General features: G+C 40.2%; 2 protein-coding genes across 4 annotated transcripts; both read right to left on the reverse strand.

Annotated features, from left to right (window-relative positions):
• Positions 1–383: 383 nt before the first annotated feature.
• Positions 384–14933, reverse strand: LOC138613309 (tyrosine-protein kinase CSK-like). 3 transcript variants are annotated; one of them, XM_069686957.1, is made up of 13 exons: positions 14481–14933; positions 8825–8925; positions 8617–8730; positions 8347–8459; positions 5837–6056; positions 5137–5230; positions 4954–5019; positions 3525–3624; positions 3333–3423; positions 3172–3245; positions 1898–2093; positions 1723–1809; positions 384–1449 (listed from the first exon to the last, which is right to left on the reverse strand). In XM_069686957.1, the coding sequence occupies exons 2-13, from the start codon at positions 8837–8839 to the stop codon at positions 1264–1266; spliced, it is 1356 nt and encodes a 451-aa protein (XP_069543058.1). In that variant the 5' UTR covers positions 8840–8925; positions 14481–14933; the 3' UTR covers positions 384–1263. The 3 variants fall into 3 exon arrangements, with proteins under 3 accessions (XP_069543058.1, XP_069543061.1, XP_069543059.1); XM_069686960.1 differs by lacking the exon at positions 14481–14933 and adding an exon at positions 13743–13764; XM_069686958.1 differs by lacking the exon at positions 14481–14933 and adding an exon at positions 13011–13065.
• A 1312-nt stretch (positions 14934–16245) lies between these two features.
• Positions 16246–19896, reverse strand: edc3 (enhancer of mRNA decapping 3 homolog (S. cerevisiae)). The gene is made up of 7 exons (XM_069686826.1): positions 19812–19896; positions 19418–19583; positions 19086–19312; positions 18659–18997; positions 18418–18571; positions 18077–18294; positions 16246–17979 (listed from the first exon to the last, which is right to left on the reverse strand). Exons 2-7 carry the CDS (start codon positions 19579–19581, stop codon positions 17645–17647), a joined length of 1437 nt encoding a protein of 478 aa, XP_069542927.1. The 5' UTR covers positions 19582–19583; positions 19812–19896; the 3' UTR covers positions 16246–17644.
• Positions 19897–20671: the final 775 nt, after the last annotated feature.

A 20671-nucleotide genomic window follows, 5' to 3' on the forward strand; every position in this document is an offset into this window, starting at 1 on the left:
ATGATGAGGCAATAATTCATATGCACTCATTAAATTATTTATTTTTATAGCAAGCTGTCACAAATGTTAAAGTAACACAATGTATATTTAAAGGAAATGGATCAATTGATAGCCAGTATTTCACTTTCTGCTGTCCAAATCATTCAATAGCCTACCTATCACATCATGTAGCTTCACCATGTAACTACAGATTTCAAAAAATGTATATTTTGACTGTTTCTTATGTATGAGACTTAATTATTTTACTTAACAAAATCTAGTTTTTCTTTGCCACATTTAAGATAACAGCAATGCAACAAAGAAAAGTCAAGACCAGCACTATATGCTTTAAGTACTCACTTTGATTGAAAATATATGTTAAAAAATAGATACAAATGCTAAAATGTAGGAAAAGAAATTTTAATTGTTGAAAATGGAAGCACATAATAGTTATTAACATTCTCATAACATACAAAATCCATTCAATTTGGTCAAAACCAAGAATCCCAAAATGAAACATTTGCTGATGGCAGATGGAATACTCTGTACATGGGTTGCCTAAACAACTGAGTTGAATGGTTTTATAATCAGTAGTAAAGGTGACATTTGTCCAAACTTGTGCTTCTTCTTTTGAATTACATAGGGAGGAAAAGTAGGCGTGACACATTTAAAATTATAAAACAATGAAAAAATAAACCTGCATAATTAAAGTTATTTTAACTTAGTCATTTTAACAAAATAATTCAACATTCATGCACAATAAATGTACCTGGAAACTGTCAAAAATAACGATAACGGGAAAACAGCGAATAATTACGTATCAAAATTGTTTTCCTACTTTTGAAGTCTTTCCTCCTTAAACAGATACAGTGGATTCAGTTGAGTCAGCACAATGATGTTGCCGTCTGCATGTTCATAAAATGTAATGATGCCATCGATATGACCGAGGATATCACATAAAGGACATAAAATATATATTTTTAAAAACGTCAAGGCACTGTGGCTCTGAGGCAGCACTGTGTTTTAAGGAAAGACTCGATATGACAGTTAATCATTCACTTTTGATAACCGGGCGCAGGAAGACTGAGATAGTTTGAATTACTGAACTTTGAACAACTGGAGTTGTGTGAGGACGCTAAGGAACATGATCTTTGACAGTTTATAGACAATGTGTGAAAATTATCATAAACTTTGCCAAATAATGCAAACGTATTTTCTTCCCCGGTTTTGGTCCAAGAGGTCAAATTGAAGGAGGAGTAAGAAAAGTCACTTCTCTCTCATCTCTCAGTGTTTTTTTCCCATGCCTTGTGTGATATGTTGTAGCCACTCCTTCAACATCTGAAAGCTTGGTCGAGCAGCAGGATCCAGGTTCCAGCACTGTTTCATGATGTTGTACACCACTTCAGGACAGCCATCTGGACAGTCCATTTTGTATCCCTTCTCCACTCGCGGCACGACGTCCTTTAACGGCTACAGAATAAAGAAGAGCAAAGTTGTTCATAGACAGAGTCATGCCATCTCATTAAGACATCAGTATGGTGGAAATGCAGTCAAGACATTTAAGAATACATTATGTACAGTGCTTTTTCTATACCAAAACTAGATTTTTGTTCTCAAGAATTACTGCTACAAGATATAGTGTGGTCTGTAAATGCATTGCTGATTAATCTCGCTCTTAAATTAAAGCCATAATTATATTTTAGTAGTTGCTGTTTGCCTTTCCTCAAAGATACTGATACTTACAATTCTGGGGTAAGGCACTCGACCGAAAGAGTAAATCTCCCAAAGCAATATACCGTAGCTCCAAACGTCTGATTTGGTGGAAAATTTCTATCGATAAAGAGAAAAACATACGTGTAAGAGTTTATTTCAATCACTGAGAAGAATCACTCTTCTTAACATGTTAACAATACTAAACCTTTTCTCTGAGGGCCTCTGGGGATGTCCACTTCACAGGGAGCTTAGCTGTATCCTGAGTGGAAGACGCCTCCTTGGTCAGACCGAAGTCACTGACTTTGGCGATGTTGTCATCTGACACAAGGACGTTGCGAGCCGCCAAATCTCTGTGGACAAAGTTATTGGCTTCGAGGTACTCCATGGCTTCACAGACGTCTCTGTAAAAATACAAGATGAGAAAGTTTAAGACCTAAAAGAAATTTTACTGTCGACTCTTAAAAAAACATGAGTAAATATTTTTAAATACTGAACAAAACCCGGACAATATTTAAAGGCACACTGTGTTTTCTTATTAACATTCAGTTCTCATTCTTACATTTTTTTACACTTTCTGCACCGTTAGCAAAACGTTTTTAGTTTTGTTTTCTATTTTACAGCTGCTTACTTCCTTTACCACGGAAGCCCTTAGCGGACATGCATCCATACATTTTTTGTACCCTGATTTCCCGTGATAACTAGTTATTTCTGGTCGTTTTCGAGATTTCGACTTATTTATCTCGTTATCTCAGGAAAACAAAGCTGGTTTTCCAATTATAACCGATTAATTTGGCCCATTATCTCGAGATAACGAAGCTTGTTTTCTCGTGATAACGGGATAATTTTCCGGCGATCTAGAAAAGTAAACAACCGGCTGGTCACTGTGATATTACAGACCAGGACATGCCGTGCTGCCATTGCCCACACTGATGATGGAAGTTAAGCCTGTTTCTATGTTCGTTTTGTGCTTTTCTCTGGGAGTAGTTTTGGTGGTGCCGCGTCGTTATCTTGTGATAACGAGGTAAATAAGTCGAGATCTCGAGAAAACGACCAGAAATAACTTATCACGGGAAAACAGAGTAAATATAATGTATGGATGCATGTCCGCTAAGGGCTTCTGTACTTTACAGCTCACAACCATCACAAACTGTTAATATGAGAATGAAACTGGAAGATTTTACACCTGTTTTCGTTTCTTACATTCAGTAATAATGGTCCAGTTTTGAGAAATACTTCTGTGCAAGTTGACATTTTTACATATGAAGTAATTTGACATGCAGGCCCAGACAGTAACTGATGAGGTATTTCCTTTCAGACAACGAATGTAGGAGCTAAATCCGCCATGTTAGAATAATTAATAAATGTAAATTTAAAAAAGCAACTCTATTTCCCTATTTCTGCCACTAGTGGTCAAAAGCTACTTACTTTCTACTTTAGATACTGTATTTATGTAGATAGTGTTGTTTCAGTCATACTCACAGTGCAAAATTAAGGAGAGCATCTCCACCAAGTACCGTCCGGCCTCTGGAACGTAAGTAGTCAACCAAACAGCCCTGAAGTAAACAAACAAACATGTGACATCTTGGTAACAGTACTCTGGTTGTGATGACAAATAACAAGGCAGACTGTCTAACACGTACCTTTGCCATGTACTCAGTTACTATAAACAGACTCCCATTCTCCTCTACTATCACTCCAAGCAGTTGAACCAGGTTATCGTGCCGTAGTTGCCTGAGGACAGAGAGGAGCACACAGACATGTTGTTTTGTTAACATGTTTCTTGTTCATTCGCATTCTTATAAAAATTTAAAAAAATGTGTTGTTCTCCTTACGTCATGACAGAAGCCTCAGCGATGAAGGCCTGCGCTGTAGCATCGTGTTTTATGCACTTCACAGCTACTTTGGTCCCTCTGTAGTCTCCCACCATGACATCTGGAATGATTAACAACATTTACAATGAGGTTTTAATACGTTAACAATTAAGTGTTAATGGTCATTGACACCACAGTTATATTACCCGAAGTTGACCAAAAATAGACACAAATTTAGCCGGAATTAAACATACACGTTAACTGTCTGTTAACTCACATTCAACAGTGTCTGCTGTTATTGATCCTACTTCCTGATAAAACAACAACAACAAAAACCTGCACCTAAACCGTACAAAATTCAATAGGTAATATGTTTCTTTGTTATTGACCTGGTATTTAATGTATTAAGTGATTTTCATTGTTAAAGGTCTTATCTCAAAGATTCCAGATTTAATCTCTTTGGCCGCACCATCTGGCAATTACCAGCAATTATAAGAGGACACTTCCCGATTTAACCAGACGTTTCCGGTTGGCTCCCTTTGTCACGGTTGTAACTCTCGAGTTTCCTTGCTGACGGTCGCTTTTCTTTTCAGACTGTTTTCCTCCATCTGAGCGTTGAATTTGTTTCTTTTTCTTTGGATTTTCATTTATTTTTGAAGTTGTATCTGTAGTCATCGATCTTTTCTTTGTTTGTTCAGCCATAGTAGATTACTGTTTACTCGCAACATTAGCAGAGACCAGAAAAGCAGCCGCTTAGCTCCGCCTACCCTCTCTGGCAGACCAACCACTGCTGGGTGATGGAAAAGGCGTCACTAACTGGGCGCTGCTTGTGATTTTCTCTACGAAAGTCACCACAGACGCCCAGTCCATAATAATACTATATACTGCAAATGTAAAGGCTTTCATCAGTGGGCCACCCAGCTGGCAGGGAACGTTCCCATAACATTGGCTAACACCTACAAGTTCTAATTACGTTTGAAAGGAAAGGTTTTAAGGATGTTTATCATTTCAAATAAAGTTCTTGTAACATTAAAACTTAAACTAAGACAAAACGTTTTAACTGAAACATTTTGAAGATATTTACAGGATGTTATTGAGGCCCGGGATGTCAGAACGCCTTTTATAAAACGTTTGCTCAATGTTACATAAAAACAAAGGTCGGACATGCTAGTATGACCTGAACAATCAGGATGTGATTTATAAAACGTTCCTGAAATGTGATTTGAACATTCTCACTGCAACTTTCTACATTTTTTTCAGAGAACGTTCTCCTACTATTAAAAACCTTGCACATAACATTCTCAGAATGTTCTTAGAACAAAACATTTCTAGCTGGGCCATCGGCTCAATCACCATTGTGTTACCTCATTCGGCAATAGATAGTGACTTAACAGACATTTATTTACATGAAAATCTTTTTATGTAAAGCCAAAGTTTTAAAGCTACTTGCCTCCAAACTCTCCTTTTCCGATAACCTGCTGCAGCTTGAGGTCCTTTCTGTTCATGGACCAGCCACCTGTTGGTCATTTAAAGAGGAAACAACATGCAGGTTGAACATAACATGGTATACTTGTTCTCAGGAATACAAAGGCTATAATAAAGTAGTGGCATAAATTGTAAGGGAATGACGTACTCCTGGAAAACTCGTCCTGAGCGGCCACCGTCCCCTCCTCCAGCTTTGGCTTTATTAGCTTGGTGCACAGGCCGTCGGCGTCTTTGGTGTAGTGCTACGAACAAAGCAAAAGCAAGAAATGACCAGGAGTGAAATAAAAATAAAGCAAGACAAGCATTACACCACTTTACAGAGACACTTTTTATTTCAGCAAGTGAAAACAGTAAAAATACACAAACATGACACATGACAAACAAACAGCAGCATTAAAACTCAGAGGCAGTAAAACTCAGCAGAGGTTAAAAGTGACCAACAGAGGGCTGTATAATCAAAAAGCAAAAGATTAACAAAGATTTACTCTTAAATAGATCGCACTAAATTTACACATCATCCTTTATTTTACTCTGAAGAGTTTGAAGTATGTTTCAGTTTAAAATTAGTTTGATAAACAGGAAGAGCAGTCAGTCTGAGAGTAAGAGGCATGGTGTCTCTTTGAGGTAGAACTCTGAACCTCAGCATGCTTTTCACTCTTCCTCTTTGACACTTCCTGTTCATTATTTGTTCCAGGAACTGTATGCGGTCTATGTGGTAGAAGAGAGACGCAGGGACTCTAAAACAGGAAAGTACAGCATGCATACAGTAGGCCAAAGCTCCTTTTAGCACCAGGGCAAACACTATGAAACAACTTATTTATAAAACAGAACCTAGTTTAATGTCTTACCTCAACCAGCTGCATAAGGTTCTCAAAGAAAGCCTCGTCATCGATCGTCAGCTTGCTGTTGTTGTAGATGATGCGGTAGTGCTCCACCTTGCCGTCGCAGCTCACACACAGGGTGTAGTCGCCGGGGAAGTTGGTGCTCTCTCGCACCAAGAACATGCCTGTTTCAGGGGGGTTCAGCAGCCGCTCTGCCTGTTCACGCGTTATCTTCCCATGAAACCATCTATGAGAGAGAAGCAGAGAGAGCCACAAGATTAATTCAACATGAGAATGTTTGCATTTTAGAAACCGAATGATTGATGTCTACTTGTATTATTTCTTATTCCTTCCTTCTGTGTGCATCAGCTACACAGCATATTATTAATGAAATCAGTTATCGGTTTAGAGGTGACACATATCTAAAACTAATGCAGCCTAATACAACAGCACTGCAAGAAAACCTTATGTTCAGCTTTTGTTGATTTTATTTTATAGTTATTTTGGCAGCTACAGAGAGATGCTGAATTATACTGTGTTATACTAATGAGGGTAGACTTAATATCCAAAACACCAAGGATACATTTCAGCAGAACAGCAAACTACTGCCTCGAAAATGTCTTTTAAGTCCAACTCCTCTCTAAAATTAATCTAACAAAAAATAAAATGAAAACCACTTAACCACAGGAGAGTATAAAGCATGATTGTTGTGTCACACTGCAACAATTTTAGCTAATTGTGCCTAATAAAGTCGCACTTCCTCTAACAGCCTTGTTGTGCACTGACCATTTATGGTCAAATGTGGTCATTCAGTTGTTCTCAACTGGTCTCGCCTCAGGACCCACCACCACCTCCTTAATGACCAATCGTGACTCACAGTTTTTAACCACTCAAATGTATTTAATTAAAATATGTGCAGTGTGGACCTGAGATGGAACGGAACATCACAGTATATCAACATGACAAAACACAACAGTGTGATAGTCAAGCAAAATGACCAGCAGGTTGCGGTGCATAAGAGGAACAATTTCCCTCTACGATTCCTTCACTTAACAACCTTTTTTAGGCAGAATAAACTAAAAAAGTGCAACAAAGATGCAACTACTATCGTGCTGATCAAGTTTCAAGAATGTAAATGTAACTGCAGCTGGGATCATCCAATCAGTGGATACATGGAGTGTGATTAAACTACACTGCTACTGCATGCACAACATAGGAAAGCCATGTTTTTCAAAATAAAAGTGCAGCAGTGATTTTTGGCTTTTTTTTTTTTCAAGCACACATCCAAATGAAAACAGCTCTGTGACCCACTTTTGGGTCCCGACCCACCAGTTGAGAACCAGGGATGTAGAGGGTGAGATATAAGGCTGATACACCTGTACACATTTCCAGGTGGACTGTTATTTATAAATCAAACATCGGTTGCAGGAGTGCGTACGCATGGTTTAAATTTTTAATTTTTTGCCCGCCATTTTCGGCATTTCGTGCATTTGTACACTTTTAGTGTAGATCAGACGCACTGTTCTATAAATGTGACCACAGATCTGCATTGCTTGCCAGGAGATACTGTCTGGATCCATTTTAAACCTGTGTTAATGATTATTTTTCCATTAGCCTTTAACATGTTTGTTTAATTCACTTCATTAGGTTGTAATTATCCTTTAATAGGCCGCTTGATGCAAATACGGAGGAACAGATTAAAGTTATTTGCATATCTACTATGACCATTTGAGTTTTTGAGAGGGTCACAGAATGTACAGTTAATTCATTTGCATGTGGCTCCATGAGAAAATCACATTTAAATAATGACGGGAAAACTTGTTGGAAAGCTGAGATAAAGTTTTTTCCACAGAGACAGAAGAAAGGAAAAAGATAAGATTAATGGGATGTTATATTTTTCAACTCTCACATTTAATACTTGGGATATTTTCAATGATAAGAAGAGCATTTAAAATCAGTAGCATGGCCTGTTCAATGCTGGGTTGTTTAGGTTAATGTTAGCTCTTATGTCTCGCTATATTTGATCACACTATGTTTCCTGTGTTTTTGTCTCTAGTTGTACAGGTAGCTTTGTCTTCATAAAGTCATTCGAGACATACTTCTGTGATCAAGACCTTTACATATAAACCTTTCATCCATACACGTGCACATGCCTACACACATGGAAACACGCCATGTGGACAACGAGGAGATTTTTGAGATTACTTCAGTCTGTCTGAGATGTAAAAGACACAAACAGGAAACTGCAGCGTTCACGCAAAGCTGAGCTGGAAACAGACACAAGTGCACTGCAATTACAACACCCAACTGTGGTCTCCATTCACATAACTGAAGCGTCACCGCCACGACAAATAGGCCATCTGCCTTCAGTAGCCACAGAGTCATAGGGCGAGGGCAAAGACGTGCTATTTTAGCCATCGCTGCAGACATCGCATAAAGCCGGTGTGCTGGGAAGTTTTGAGATCGAGAGAGCAGATACTTTAATCTGCTGACTGATTGGAATGACATTGATAAAGCATAATAATGTGTGTACTCACGGCATTAGACTAAGCTTGCTTCCATGTTTCACACCTTCCCTTTTCTGAACATAGTTGGCTGGAATTGTTCCCTCACGACCTGCATTATTTTTAGCTCTGTACCAGTTTGGATCCTGAAACACAGAATTAAAATGAATCAATGTGGAGAAGGTAAAATAACCATTAAGTCATTAAACGTGTTTTCATATCTACAAACATCAAGTTTAATTGTCTAATTAACTTGTTGCATGAGAACTTGGAACATCATCTCAGCCAGAATTGACACATTACCTTTGTGACAACAATTATAGTTAACACATCTCCTTTGTTGAACGGCAGGTCCTGCTCTGATGTGCCTTTGAAGTTGTACCTGGCGACACACTCTGTGCCCTGCGGCCATGGAGTCTACGGGAACATTGGGAGATGATTGACTGTTAGAGATTACACTCATCAGACATGTCATGTTGTGCATCTGAGATTTGACATGCACCACTGTTACCTGGACCTCTGTCATGGTGAGGCGGGTTCAGTCCTGTCACAGGTGATGTTTTCTAGCTGCTACCATTAGAGCTGGCAAACACACACACACACATACAGCACCTGGGAAGAAAAACAAGATCTTTTATTAGTATGAAAGTATATTTAGTTAGTAAGAAAACCCCTCTTATGAGGTATTCACATGACCACAAACACATTCTCAGGAAGACGGTGGGTTTGTTGTTTTGCTGTGCAGGGGACACCGCTCATTCACAGCAAACCAGTCAGCAAGAGCCACTAAAGTCGCATCCCATCAGACAGTGGCAGTAAAAATAACTCACTGATACAGAAAGCAGAACTAACAAGTTTTCTTTTTTTAAAATCACACTTTCACAACTGTGACCGAATGTTTCCATGACGCAGGATATATATTTGTATGTACAGGAAAGCAAGGCTTCAGAGCATTGAAGGACAAAAAAATACAAATTAAAAGGATTCATATTCTGTCTGTGTTGTAACCTGGTTCATTCTGACCAAAAATGGACACACACTGCTTTTCCAGTTAAGCTCCAATGAATGAGCCTTGTTGGAATCATGATAGCTCTCTACAACCCTGGAATGCAAACTTGTGGTGAGATCCGACCAGGCCCGAGGGACTCATCCAGCCCAGCGTTGCTTTACGTCAATAAAACAGCCACTGCAACACTTAACCCAGGCCTGAATCACCCGGGGCCGTGTTTCCATGATACTTGCACAACAAATCTGAGCAGAGGCGTTACAGTGAAATGATGACCTATTGATTAAGTCATGCTCCATGAATCCCCTCAACTCTCTTCCTCTAAAAAGCCCACTTCCTCACTTCCTGTATCAGTTCCCATGGAGAAGTGGTGGCGCTCGTTGTCAGAGCTCAGGGAAAATCTTGGCGCTGATAGATCTGTGACTTTATATGAGGTCACATCCTCTGACATGGACTGTTGCTGTGCAGGTGACTTCCGGTATGAGAGCACAGACAGACAATACTAAAATGTTGCTAATGATATCACTCTCCAAACTCACAACACACTGATTAAATAACGAGCCTCTTCACAGACATCAAACGTGACGCTAAAGCCTCTCATGCGATCGAGAGAGGACTGTCATCTCTATGTATGATGAGGATGTGGCTGATGTCGTCCCCTGTGGGGTACTGCAGCTGTCTTTCAGTAACGAGAGACACATTTCCTGCCCCAATTTTGCCTCTGCTCATCCCAGTGTGTCTTTTTTACATTACTCTCTGACATTTCCCACAGTGCATAAGGTCATACGGGAAGAGTCTATGGCCATGTGAATGGTTCTTTGAGGCCTTTATTATTCATCTTGAATTAAACCGCAACTGTTTCTCATGCCGAGAAATATTTTATGATTCACTCCTGTTTTCATTTATTCATGTGACGGCTGTAGAAGAGCCCAACCCCTGTGAAATCACACTCCCCGAGAGTTGAAACCAGTCACTTTGCAGATGAAGATTTATAAAGGTCTATAAAGAGTATGTAAAATACGATCGAAGTAAAACAACCAACAGTGTAAAAAGCAATTCAATCAGTTGTACTGCAGCAAGCTACAAGATCAAAATACAGAATGTAACTGCACCATCATCATCATCATCATCATGTACTTCTACTTTTTTAAAGGTGAAGTATCATGCTAATTTCAAGCTTCATATTTCACTCTGTGATACCTGTGGAGTAGCTTAGCATAATTTACAGAAACTCCTCACACCCTTGCTCTGTGCAGGCCCTCATACGACCTCTACCTGAAACGACTCAGTTAGCGCTGTCCCTTTAAGAGACCCCGCCCCTACAAGCCCACTTTCTTCTGATTGGCCAGCACTTTGTGACGTCACAAAGTGCAGTGTGTAGAAACCTGGCGTTCACAGCAGTCTGCTGACTGAGCTGAGAAGCCTGAGGATTACTCCAGCATACTTTTACCTACAGATCTGAAACTTCACCCACGTTTAGTCTGGACATCCAACATTGTAACATTATATATATGTCTTAAAATATGAAACAGCATTATACCCCCTCTTTAAAATATCATAGCATTTTTTCTATCACTGATAGACAATGATGTTTTTGCCAAGTTGTATGTTTATCTACCCCACAGTTTGAGACATTTCATTCTGAAGTGCTGGTGGAGCCAGTGGAAAGGTCAGAGGTCCACCAAAGATAACAGGTTTCTTTTCATCCTCTGTGGACCATGAATGTGCGAACAAAATGTCAAAAGGCAATCCATCCAATAGCTTTTAAGATATTACAAGGTTCACGCCAACCAACGCTGCTATATCTTGAGCCTAGCTGCTGAGGTGTCAAATCTTCTAACTAAAATCTAATTACGAATTATAACTTGAAACAGGAAGTGATGCCTGTGATGCACTAAAACAGAATTTTAATCATTGCAACACGTTAGATCCAGACAGTCTTCGGTGATCTCATCAAGTGAGGGATGAATCAACTGGCCCCGGGCTGACACGCAACAGCACTTTTAAACTTGTCTCTTTCAGGACAGTGAATGCATCACAGCGGCAGGCCACCAGCAGCTGATTGAATGGGACAGAACTCGGTCTGTCATGGTGTCACATTGCTGTTTCCAGTGCGCTCTACATGGAGCCACAGCTTGCTCTTTTCAGGAGGCAGACAAGGCCGTCATTGTGAGTCTGTGGAGTTTCTCCTAACCCCCGTCTCATTGATAAGTCCATCATCATAAGTCTGTCAAGTGAGAAGCATGCTGCATTTCCGCAGGTCTGGTGATCTGACATGTACTTCATGTTTAAAATATGAGCTTGTGTCTACTGCTGTGTTGACAAGGCGATAACAAGAGGTGGATTAGCACATCTGATTGATGTTGAGTGATGACGTGAGTTACTGAAGGCGACAGGAAACAAGCAATCTCAGTGATAGACCTAACCTGAATGGAGTCAAGACGGTGCTTAAACACACTCCATATTTAACAATAAAGTATCAAAGGGGGGTCATACCTGTTCAAACAAAACTCAAAGGGGTATCATAATCCGATTCTGATTATTTCTGGTGTCAGTAACAAAGCTATTGTTCAAACCAAACCGGTCGATCAACATTTGACTCTTGTCTTATGCAAGTCAGTCGCAGTCTAAACTGTACAAATGAGGGGCAGCCTGACTTCACAGAGCAAGACAGGACAGGAATGTAGAAATATCTTCTCCAGCCTTGTTTAAATCTGCCACTCCCTCCTGCTCGTGCAGACATAATCTGAGGTGAGAACCCGGATCGTGCTTGACGTTGCTAAATCTGCTGCGAGACAGTGAAGTGAGGAGGGCCGGAGGTGTTCTGGATGGATTCGCAAATTTGTCACTCAAATAGGCCATCATGCACTAGTGTTTGAAATGTTACTTTAAAGAATAACAAGGCAACTTTCAGATATATGTCCTCAGTGTTTGGGTTAAATATTAATATTAAAAATATACTTAGGAAGCTTGAAAAATAAAATGCTTTGTTAAAGATTAAATCAACCGCTCTGGTTCTTCGACCCCTGAAAGGGAAGGAGGAGTCTACTTAATGTCTGAGTTGTCATCAGTTGCAAGAAAGACATTTCTCCTCTGAACATGTAAGATAGTTTTATCTTGTGTTTAAAGCACAAAGAGGTTAAATATAACGAGCTTCATCTCAACCGACTGCAACTGTAAAGTCATGCTTACACATGTTGAGTTAACTAACGTAAAAATATATCATTCGCAGGGGTCTCTTATCCATGTAACAGATAACTATAACTGTAATTTTGTTGATAATACTTAAGTAAGACTTTGTTTTACTTGTAATTACATATTCTTACATTTCTGTATCGGTACTTCCTCTTAAGTGATCTGAATATTTCACCACCGTACATCCTGTAGTAAGAACGTCACAGTGAGCATCATGTCTCTGTTGTTTGCATGTGCTCCTGCATGCTTCCTCTGTGCAGCAGGGGGTTCTGGGAAATCTATCCCCTCATGCTGACCATCCTGCCTGAGGATCCTCTGAGGCTGCTTTGATGCTGCTGCCCTGTTATCATCACATTACAGCATGCTCGCTATGCTGGCAGAACCACCATCAGAGAGAAGGAAACGATGAATTCTGTCCAAATCTACTGAGCTTTCATCCGGCAGGTTGACGAACCAACACACAGAGAAATGTACAAAAGGGAAAGATCACGCTCACCCAGCTGGGTCCGACAGCCTGCAGGTGTTCTGGAGGAGGAAATCACCTCTGCCTCTGGGACAACAGCTGGACTCTGCAGCAGCAGCACAGCTCACTGACTGCTCAACTGTCTGCAGGAGAGCGGAAGTACGAGAGCAGTGGTAGGCCCTGCAGTACAAGCCGTCATTGTATCACTTTAATGTGTTTGCCTGTGAGGCTCTAAAACACGAGCCATGAAAGTAAATGACAGGGCTTACATCTAAAATACCATCCTGTTTATCATAAATAAACAGAACATACACTGAAAAACAAGGACGTTTTCAGAGTAAGAGGAAGAGGAAAATTAATGTGGCAAAAAAGGGAAAACCAAACTTTATTTTTATTATATCTAAAGTTCAAACAACACTACAGTGTTGACACGGCACTTTGGGTAGTTGATGATTGTACAAGGTAAACCCATCCAGAAAAACACCATGCAAGGTAAAGCATTCAGTGGATAGACACTTCCTTGTTATGCTGCTATAACATACTGTGCAGTGCAGTGCTGCTCTGCTGATGCAGCCATTTGCACGACACATTACAAAGCTGCAGCAATTTTTTTCTATGGTTCCATTACTTCTCTTCATCTTGTCTCACCAGCTTAATGCCTCTTTGCAGTTTTGTCACACTCTTAAAGAAGGATCCTCTATGGACCAGGCTCCAAGGCCGTGCCAGCACCAGACCGGCTTCAGGCTTAAGCAGAAAGTTACTGACCTTTGAGGGAATTTCTGTCACAGCCGGAGGGGCAGTCAGTCTGACACAGACCCAAGTGGTCCTCAGTTTCTCTCTGACAAATACAGCCTTCAGTCAACTTTTGTTCTCTATTTTGGTGGCATTTCCAGAATTTTTGTCATTCGTTTCCTGACAGTGACAGACTTAATGGGAAAGAGGAATATCAAACTGAGAGGAATTCCCTTTTCTTAATAAGCTTCTGCTGCAAGGCAGACATTTCTGCAACCGAGGAAGCCAGTAACAGCGTCACAAAACCACTGAAAGCGTCCAGGCTCTGTGACAGTTGTATTGCATGAGTCTGGTGTCAGCAGCATAGCATGATCATTATCAATACTTTTATCTACCATGTTGGGACTGAGCAATGTGGAGAGATGCATGCAACTGCTGCACCCCAGGAGCCAGAGGAAGTGGTAAAAGTATGAAGGAGGAGGATGTTAAAAAAAGGCTTCTCTATTATGAAATCACATTTTGATTACGTCTATTTTTTCGTCCATTTCGTCCTATAATGTAAATCATGTTGAGTTGCACGCAGTATATATAAAGGAAGTAGATTCCTTATCATATTACCACTTGTAAAAGCCTCCAAACCCTAATGATTTCTGATAAACTGTCAGTCATACATTAAAACAAAGTTTAGTGCACAGCTACTTAGTATACCACAACAACAGCTTCACTGTATCTAAAAGCAACAACAGCTACATTTCAAAATAAAACTCCTACCTGTTAGCTGGCAAAACCGAGAGATTTAAGGCAATAACAGGTGATTCGTTTACTGCCCAAAGTCCGCTTTCATCTGAACGACAGCAGGCAAAATCCCATTCACGAAATGAACAAACCGACAGTTAATCTCGAAGCGCAAAACGACACATCAAGTCCTGAAGAGGAAGTGAGATCTGCCTGAGGTGACCCGAAACTTCAGCAGTCCAAAAGTACCTCAATAAAAAGCAGGGAGGGCTTTGACTGGTGCGTCTCCTGTCAACATCATCTGGAAAAGTTGCCTTATAATATGATGAAGATTTCACTTTTCTACAGGCGGATAACTTCCGTGCCGACGCACCTTCTGTTTTAAAAAAAGTAAATATCTTCAGAAAAACGTGAAAACACAGCTGGTTAAAAACTGCAGCGGTGAAATAAACGCGATTCACACTATAATTAGCGTCAACTTCAGGCAGCCCCACTCCTTCTCCCAGTCAGAAACATTCAAGTTTTTTGCCCCACCTTGATTTTTCATTGCACATGCGCGTTAATGGTAAACTGGTCTGGCTAAAAATGGATCACTGGGTCTATTTGAGTCAAGTTGGTGAAGGAATGTGATCATCAATGCCCACAGAAAGTCCACAGATAAAAAGGCGATGGTGAATTGGTTTATTGTTTCAATTTGCAGACGTGACACAACAGGACTGCACAGGATTTCTGAGCACTGACGGTGAACTTTGCTCCCAAAAGGAAACAATTGTGCTGTCTAGACAAAACCTCCCACACTGATGTTAAATGCGGTGTCTCTTAGCTGCAAACTGACCTCGTATTGATGCAGATCTGAGAATTTCAAACATGTAAACAAACTCTCGAGAAGAACAACCTGCATTTAAACAACTTTCAAACAGGGCTTTCATTTCACAAGCCAGATCGTCACATGGTTTCAAGCTGTTCACATTTCTTAGAAAAATAACACAACTGCGGAAATTGTGTTATGTTCATAAAAGCTGCCATCACAGCAGAGGGAAGAGCAAAGTGTGGTTCTATCGCCCCCTGGTGGCCATGACAAACAAAACTTCTCTTCGGTTCACATTCAGTAACGCTGGCTGATGTTTCCAGGCCAGACTTGTCTCAACAGCTGAGACGAAACACATCAGGCCGGAGGAATGTTGGAGAAAGAAAAAGGCTTTGTGCAGGACAGTAATTTGCAAGTCTTTAACAACTGAGTCATTTCAAAGATGATCATTTGTGATCTGCGGCTGCTCTGGTCACATTGAAGATAGGCAGTAAATATGCCTACAACTCTGACAAGGCCACAGGCAACACAAAGACACAAGTTTCCTGTGTCCAATTAACACCATTAATGACAGAGAACCGTGAAGGTGTACTCCATAACACTGGATGGGAAATTGATACAAAAAAAGAAAAACAAAAGACCCTATCTTACTGGCTCAAAGAGGGTACGCAATGCAGGATTGTCTGTCTTGATCAATCCAACGGAATTCCACATACACAGAGCATTCATACTCTGAACATGAAACTTGTTTTGTAAACTAACACAAGTTTGATGAAAAAAACAAAATGCTGACATTCAAACCTTCAAGATTTAACTAAAGCATGTCGTTTGACATGTATGAAGGACCATACCAGAGGTTTTAAGTTCATGTCCTACAAATCATTGTACATCAACATTAACCTGCATCTTTTAGAAATTTGTATTTTGTCTGTTTATTTCCAAATAACTTCAAATTCTACTTCAAATTCAGTCCATCACAGATTCTGTCGGGTATGCATATATTCAGTGTTATGCATTGCCGACTTCTGAGATCAAACTACACACTGATCATAAACTACTGCAGGTGTGATTTTAACTGCGATGTATTTTGTACTATACTTAAATTGGAAACCAAGAGAAAAAAAAGTAAACGCTTGGTGTCCATTGAAGAAAGATCAACATACACATTCAAAGATACGGTTTGTCGTTAATGAGCCAAAACCTGCAAACACTCTGGTATTGTCCTTAAGCTTGTACAACAGAGCTGGAATGAAACCAAAACTTTCAGGATCTGCTCATCATGAGGACCTCGTTTAAAATCCTATTAATGCTAGTAACAAAACTAATAACTAAAAACACTTAGTAAGGTGGCTCGATTCATTGGCTTAGACAAGGATGGAAAACCTAGTGATGGCGATGAAAGTACTTGACGCATTTCGACAACAGGTTCATTTTCTTAAACAGCAGCTATATTGGATGCCAAATTGTGTTATAATATGTTAGAAAACTTAAAGAACATTACTTTTTTTTTAGTAAGACGACTGAAAGACGGGCTTATTTGGAGATAGCCTTGAATTATAGATACTAAAGATATTACCAATACTAGCTTGGACATGACGTCATGACTTCAGCTATCTATACTGTAACGTTTTTTTGGCAAACCACTTAAAGGCAGGACTGTTAACGGTTTTGCATGCTGTGCCATCTTATCTAAGCCCTTATCATCCCAGCCTAATTTACCTTCGACAAACAAATCTTCTGATATCAGGATTCTCTCCTGTAGCTGCCAATTTCAACACTGGTTCAGTTTGAAAACGCAGCATTTCCCACATAAATGACAAATATCTCACATTTGCTTTGACGGAATTTCTACATTAAGAAACATTAGAGAACTATAATGATTAGCAATGATAACAACAATGTAGTTGGATTTCAGTCGTCTCATCACGATAATATAATATTGCATTTGCATGTATCATATAGCGGATGATCTGTGTTTATTCACCACAAGGTTTTGGAATGAGGTGAGTTTACGGCGACATTCAGAAAGTTTCCATTTTAAGTTCAGAGATTGTCCTATTCAATTCAAAACTAAACACTATGTAGTATTATATTTGTAAAACCTTTCTCCCAAAGATATTGTACTATCGTGTAAATACAGTGGTATCTACATAACTGCTGAAGCCTCTCAACAAAGTGCTTTCCTATCCCACACTTTGTAGGACCAATAAATGAAATAGTGGTCCTTCAGTATGAGGCGAAAAGTACTGTTCACATGTTAAGGGGTTGGAAACTTGAACTTGAAGGATGAAATGATAAACAGCTAAAGCTCTGGGATATACAGTAAGGCGCCAAAACCCACAAGGTCATGGAGGGTGAAATATTCATTCTGTCATGTTGGCCATGAGTCCCGTTATGCAGAGTGCAAGGGGATGACAAATTTGCAGCCAAAAGGAGAATGGTACTTGATTCCAACTTCCTGGAACACTTGGCGAGGGATACCTATGTCACACAAGTAGACACTGCCGGCTCCCTCACCCAGGGAAAGGGGGAGGCAGAGAGAGAGGGACCACTTGGCCTCGACTGCTTGCCCCTGTCCACTACCAGGAGGGTCTAAGCTGAGCACCGGCGCTCGGTTCTGGTTAGCCCAGTCAGCGGCCGCCCGGTACCAAGGCTGATCCATCAGGAATGTGTTCTCGTGGCAGTCCAGGCAGTTAATGATTAGGTCCACCGGGGTGTCTGGAAGGTCTGTGGAGACAGACAGAAAAAAAAAATCAAAAGACAAATTACTTGAACCTCCTAGAATACAAAATGTAAAAATAAAAGAATAGAAAAATAGACTAACCTTTGATACTTGACACCTGTTTGCCACCAGTTTTGCTAAAGAGAGTGAGCTCACTTGTCACTGAGTCAAGCATCTTGACAAAATTGGGGAGAAAGAGAACGACCTCCACTTCATGATTGGCCAGGTGACGGCCGCAGCTGATGCCCTGAGATCCTTGAACATGGGGGCCACACAGCAGAGCCACTGTGGGACGCTGGTGTAAATTTTTCGGAGTAAATCTGCAAGAAAAATGAAATGATAAATACTGTTGAAATAGTGTTATTCTCTGTAGCTCTTTTTTGTCGGATGCTAGGTCAGTAGGCGATAAAATACATACATAAAAACCATCACTACATCCTTACCTGTTGGGCCCACCCAGCAATGTAAGTGCCATCTGACTGGCACACACTCCAGTCATCTCAAGTCTTCGCTCCAGTGAGAGACCATGACGCTCAGCAACTGACAGCAGACGCTTGTGTAGCTCATAGGTTATACTGGGTACAACAAGCCCAGAGTCTGTATGGTGAAAAGGATACATAAATATAAGCGGCAGATCACTTCCCCTGACTACTTTTCTTTTACATTACAACATGAGATGCTTACCAGTGCAGTACTCCTTAGCCCCAGGCTGTGGTACAGTAATCTGTCTGTACACGATAGGTTTGGCCTCCAGAATGTTTTCATCGTGACGATACCTCGAGGGCGTCTGCTCTTGAGGTGTCCCACGCGACCTTGCACCATTACGGCGCTCTGATATGTCGATTTCTGAGAAAACTGCTGCTTTGTCAAAGAGAGCCAAGTTTCCTTCAAAATCAAAGTCTGTATCCAGCCCGTCATCCATGCCATCTCCAAAACACTCATCATCTCTGTACTTCATCTGACCATTCTTCACCCCGTTCTTTTTTGGCGTCACTTGGTTTGCCCCTCGACTACTAGATGACCCTGTTGAGAAAACCACATAGATAATCTCAACACTTTGACAAACAGCAATATATTTTATACTGACTGAGGTGTGCTACATTGCACTTACAGGAGTTGTGTCGCCTACGGAATCCTTTTTGCTGGCCTGGGACATCCAGATGGCGCTCTCCATAGCTTTTCGAGCAGTGCTGAGGAGAGTTTAGTTTCTCCACAGACCTGGGGTCACCCTTTGGGACTGCAACTGGAGCGCTGCTTACCTTTGTAGATGCAGAAGAGCTGTTCCTAGCATTGCCGTTTCTGATATCTAAAATCTTTAGTTCCTTTATGTCAATGGCACTGCAGGAAAAAGGTACAACACAATATTTAATAACAGGGAGAAATACTAGCTCGCCAAATATGTACAAAAAAAGAAAGATAGGTTATCATTTTTGGCCAACTTACCTAAATGTGACCTCGGGTACGGGGCACTTGACTCCATTATGAAAAGGTTGTCTTAAGGTGATGGTTTGGCTGGATTGGTCCACAGATACAACCTCTCCTTGATAGACTCCCAGTGTTGGCCCACAATTGATTGACACTAAACTACCTAACCAATCCGCAGCCATGACTGTAACATATAAAAGTAGAAGATGTAATTAACGTTACTAATCAGACAAGGTTATATTAATAAAGTAATAAAAAAACTTTATGAAAGTAGGATATCAGAAGTACAAAGTTATGCTAGCCGACCACCATTAGCGTCGGCATGTTATATGTAGTTAGCCAAGTTAGCATCTTAGCTTGCGATAATTTTGAGAGGTAAACGCTGTATTTGAACAACACCGGGGTTTTGTACCTTTTCGGAATTATTTCGAAGGACACTCTTTTCAATATCTCAAATGAATTAAATGTCAAGTTAAGTGCTGAGATGAAAAACGTTGTTCTCATAAACTGTTAGCATTCAGCTTCTAGACTGGTAAAAACGCCACTGACTGCGCTGCGGCGAGTCGGCGACCTGCTAAATGACGACTTCCTGCTTCCGATATACCGCATATTTCAAATTAAGAGCTTACCAGCTAAATGCTCACATCATAGACTGTAGTCATTGCTTCACATAAGTGTTGCTGAGCTAAATGTGAATAACAGTATAGTATCATAACGGAATTGGTTATTATGTTAATCATTTTCGTTTAATTTTAAACGCTGAGACAACTCTTATAACAATGTGAGCATTACTTGGAACTCCTGTTGTACATATTTTGTATTTTACTTATTGTTTTTTAATATTTTTATTCTTTTTGCCTATTTTTTTAAAATCTTGTTCTATTATAGTCTTTTCATTATCTTTATTCTAGTTCTGTTATAATTGTTCTGCACCAACACCAAAACACATTTCTTGTATGTGTAAACCTACTTGGCAATAAACCCTGATTCTGATTCTGATTTGGCAATGTTCTCTGAAATATTGGATAATGGGCTAACTGACTGGCTATGCAAAGAAAGAACTTTGTGTTTAGTCAGTAACTTGCAGTATTTCACACTGACATGTAGAATATTAGCATGCTTACATAGCCATGATAGCATCTGATGATTAATCACATGGTTGTTCATCCCTGAAGCAAGAACAAAAATTTGACTTTTCCCCCCTCTGTGCACCTTAAAGTAGCCCCAATCCACCCAGAAACAATGACTGTCATGAATAATTAATTAGCGGCC

The sequence above is a fragment of the Semicossyphus pulcher genome, unplaced genomic scaffold (genome assembly GCF_022749685.1).
Source record: "Semicossyphus pulcher isolate SPU_LCO1_2020_fin unplaced genomic scaffold, fSemPul1.0.p SCAF_8, whole genome shotgun sequence".
Classification (NCBI taxonomy): domain Eukaryota; kingdom Metazoa; phylum Chordata; class Actinopteri; order Labriformes; family Labridae; genus Semicossyphus; species Semicossyphus pulcher.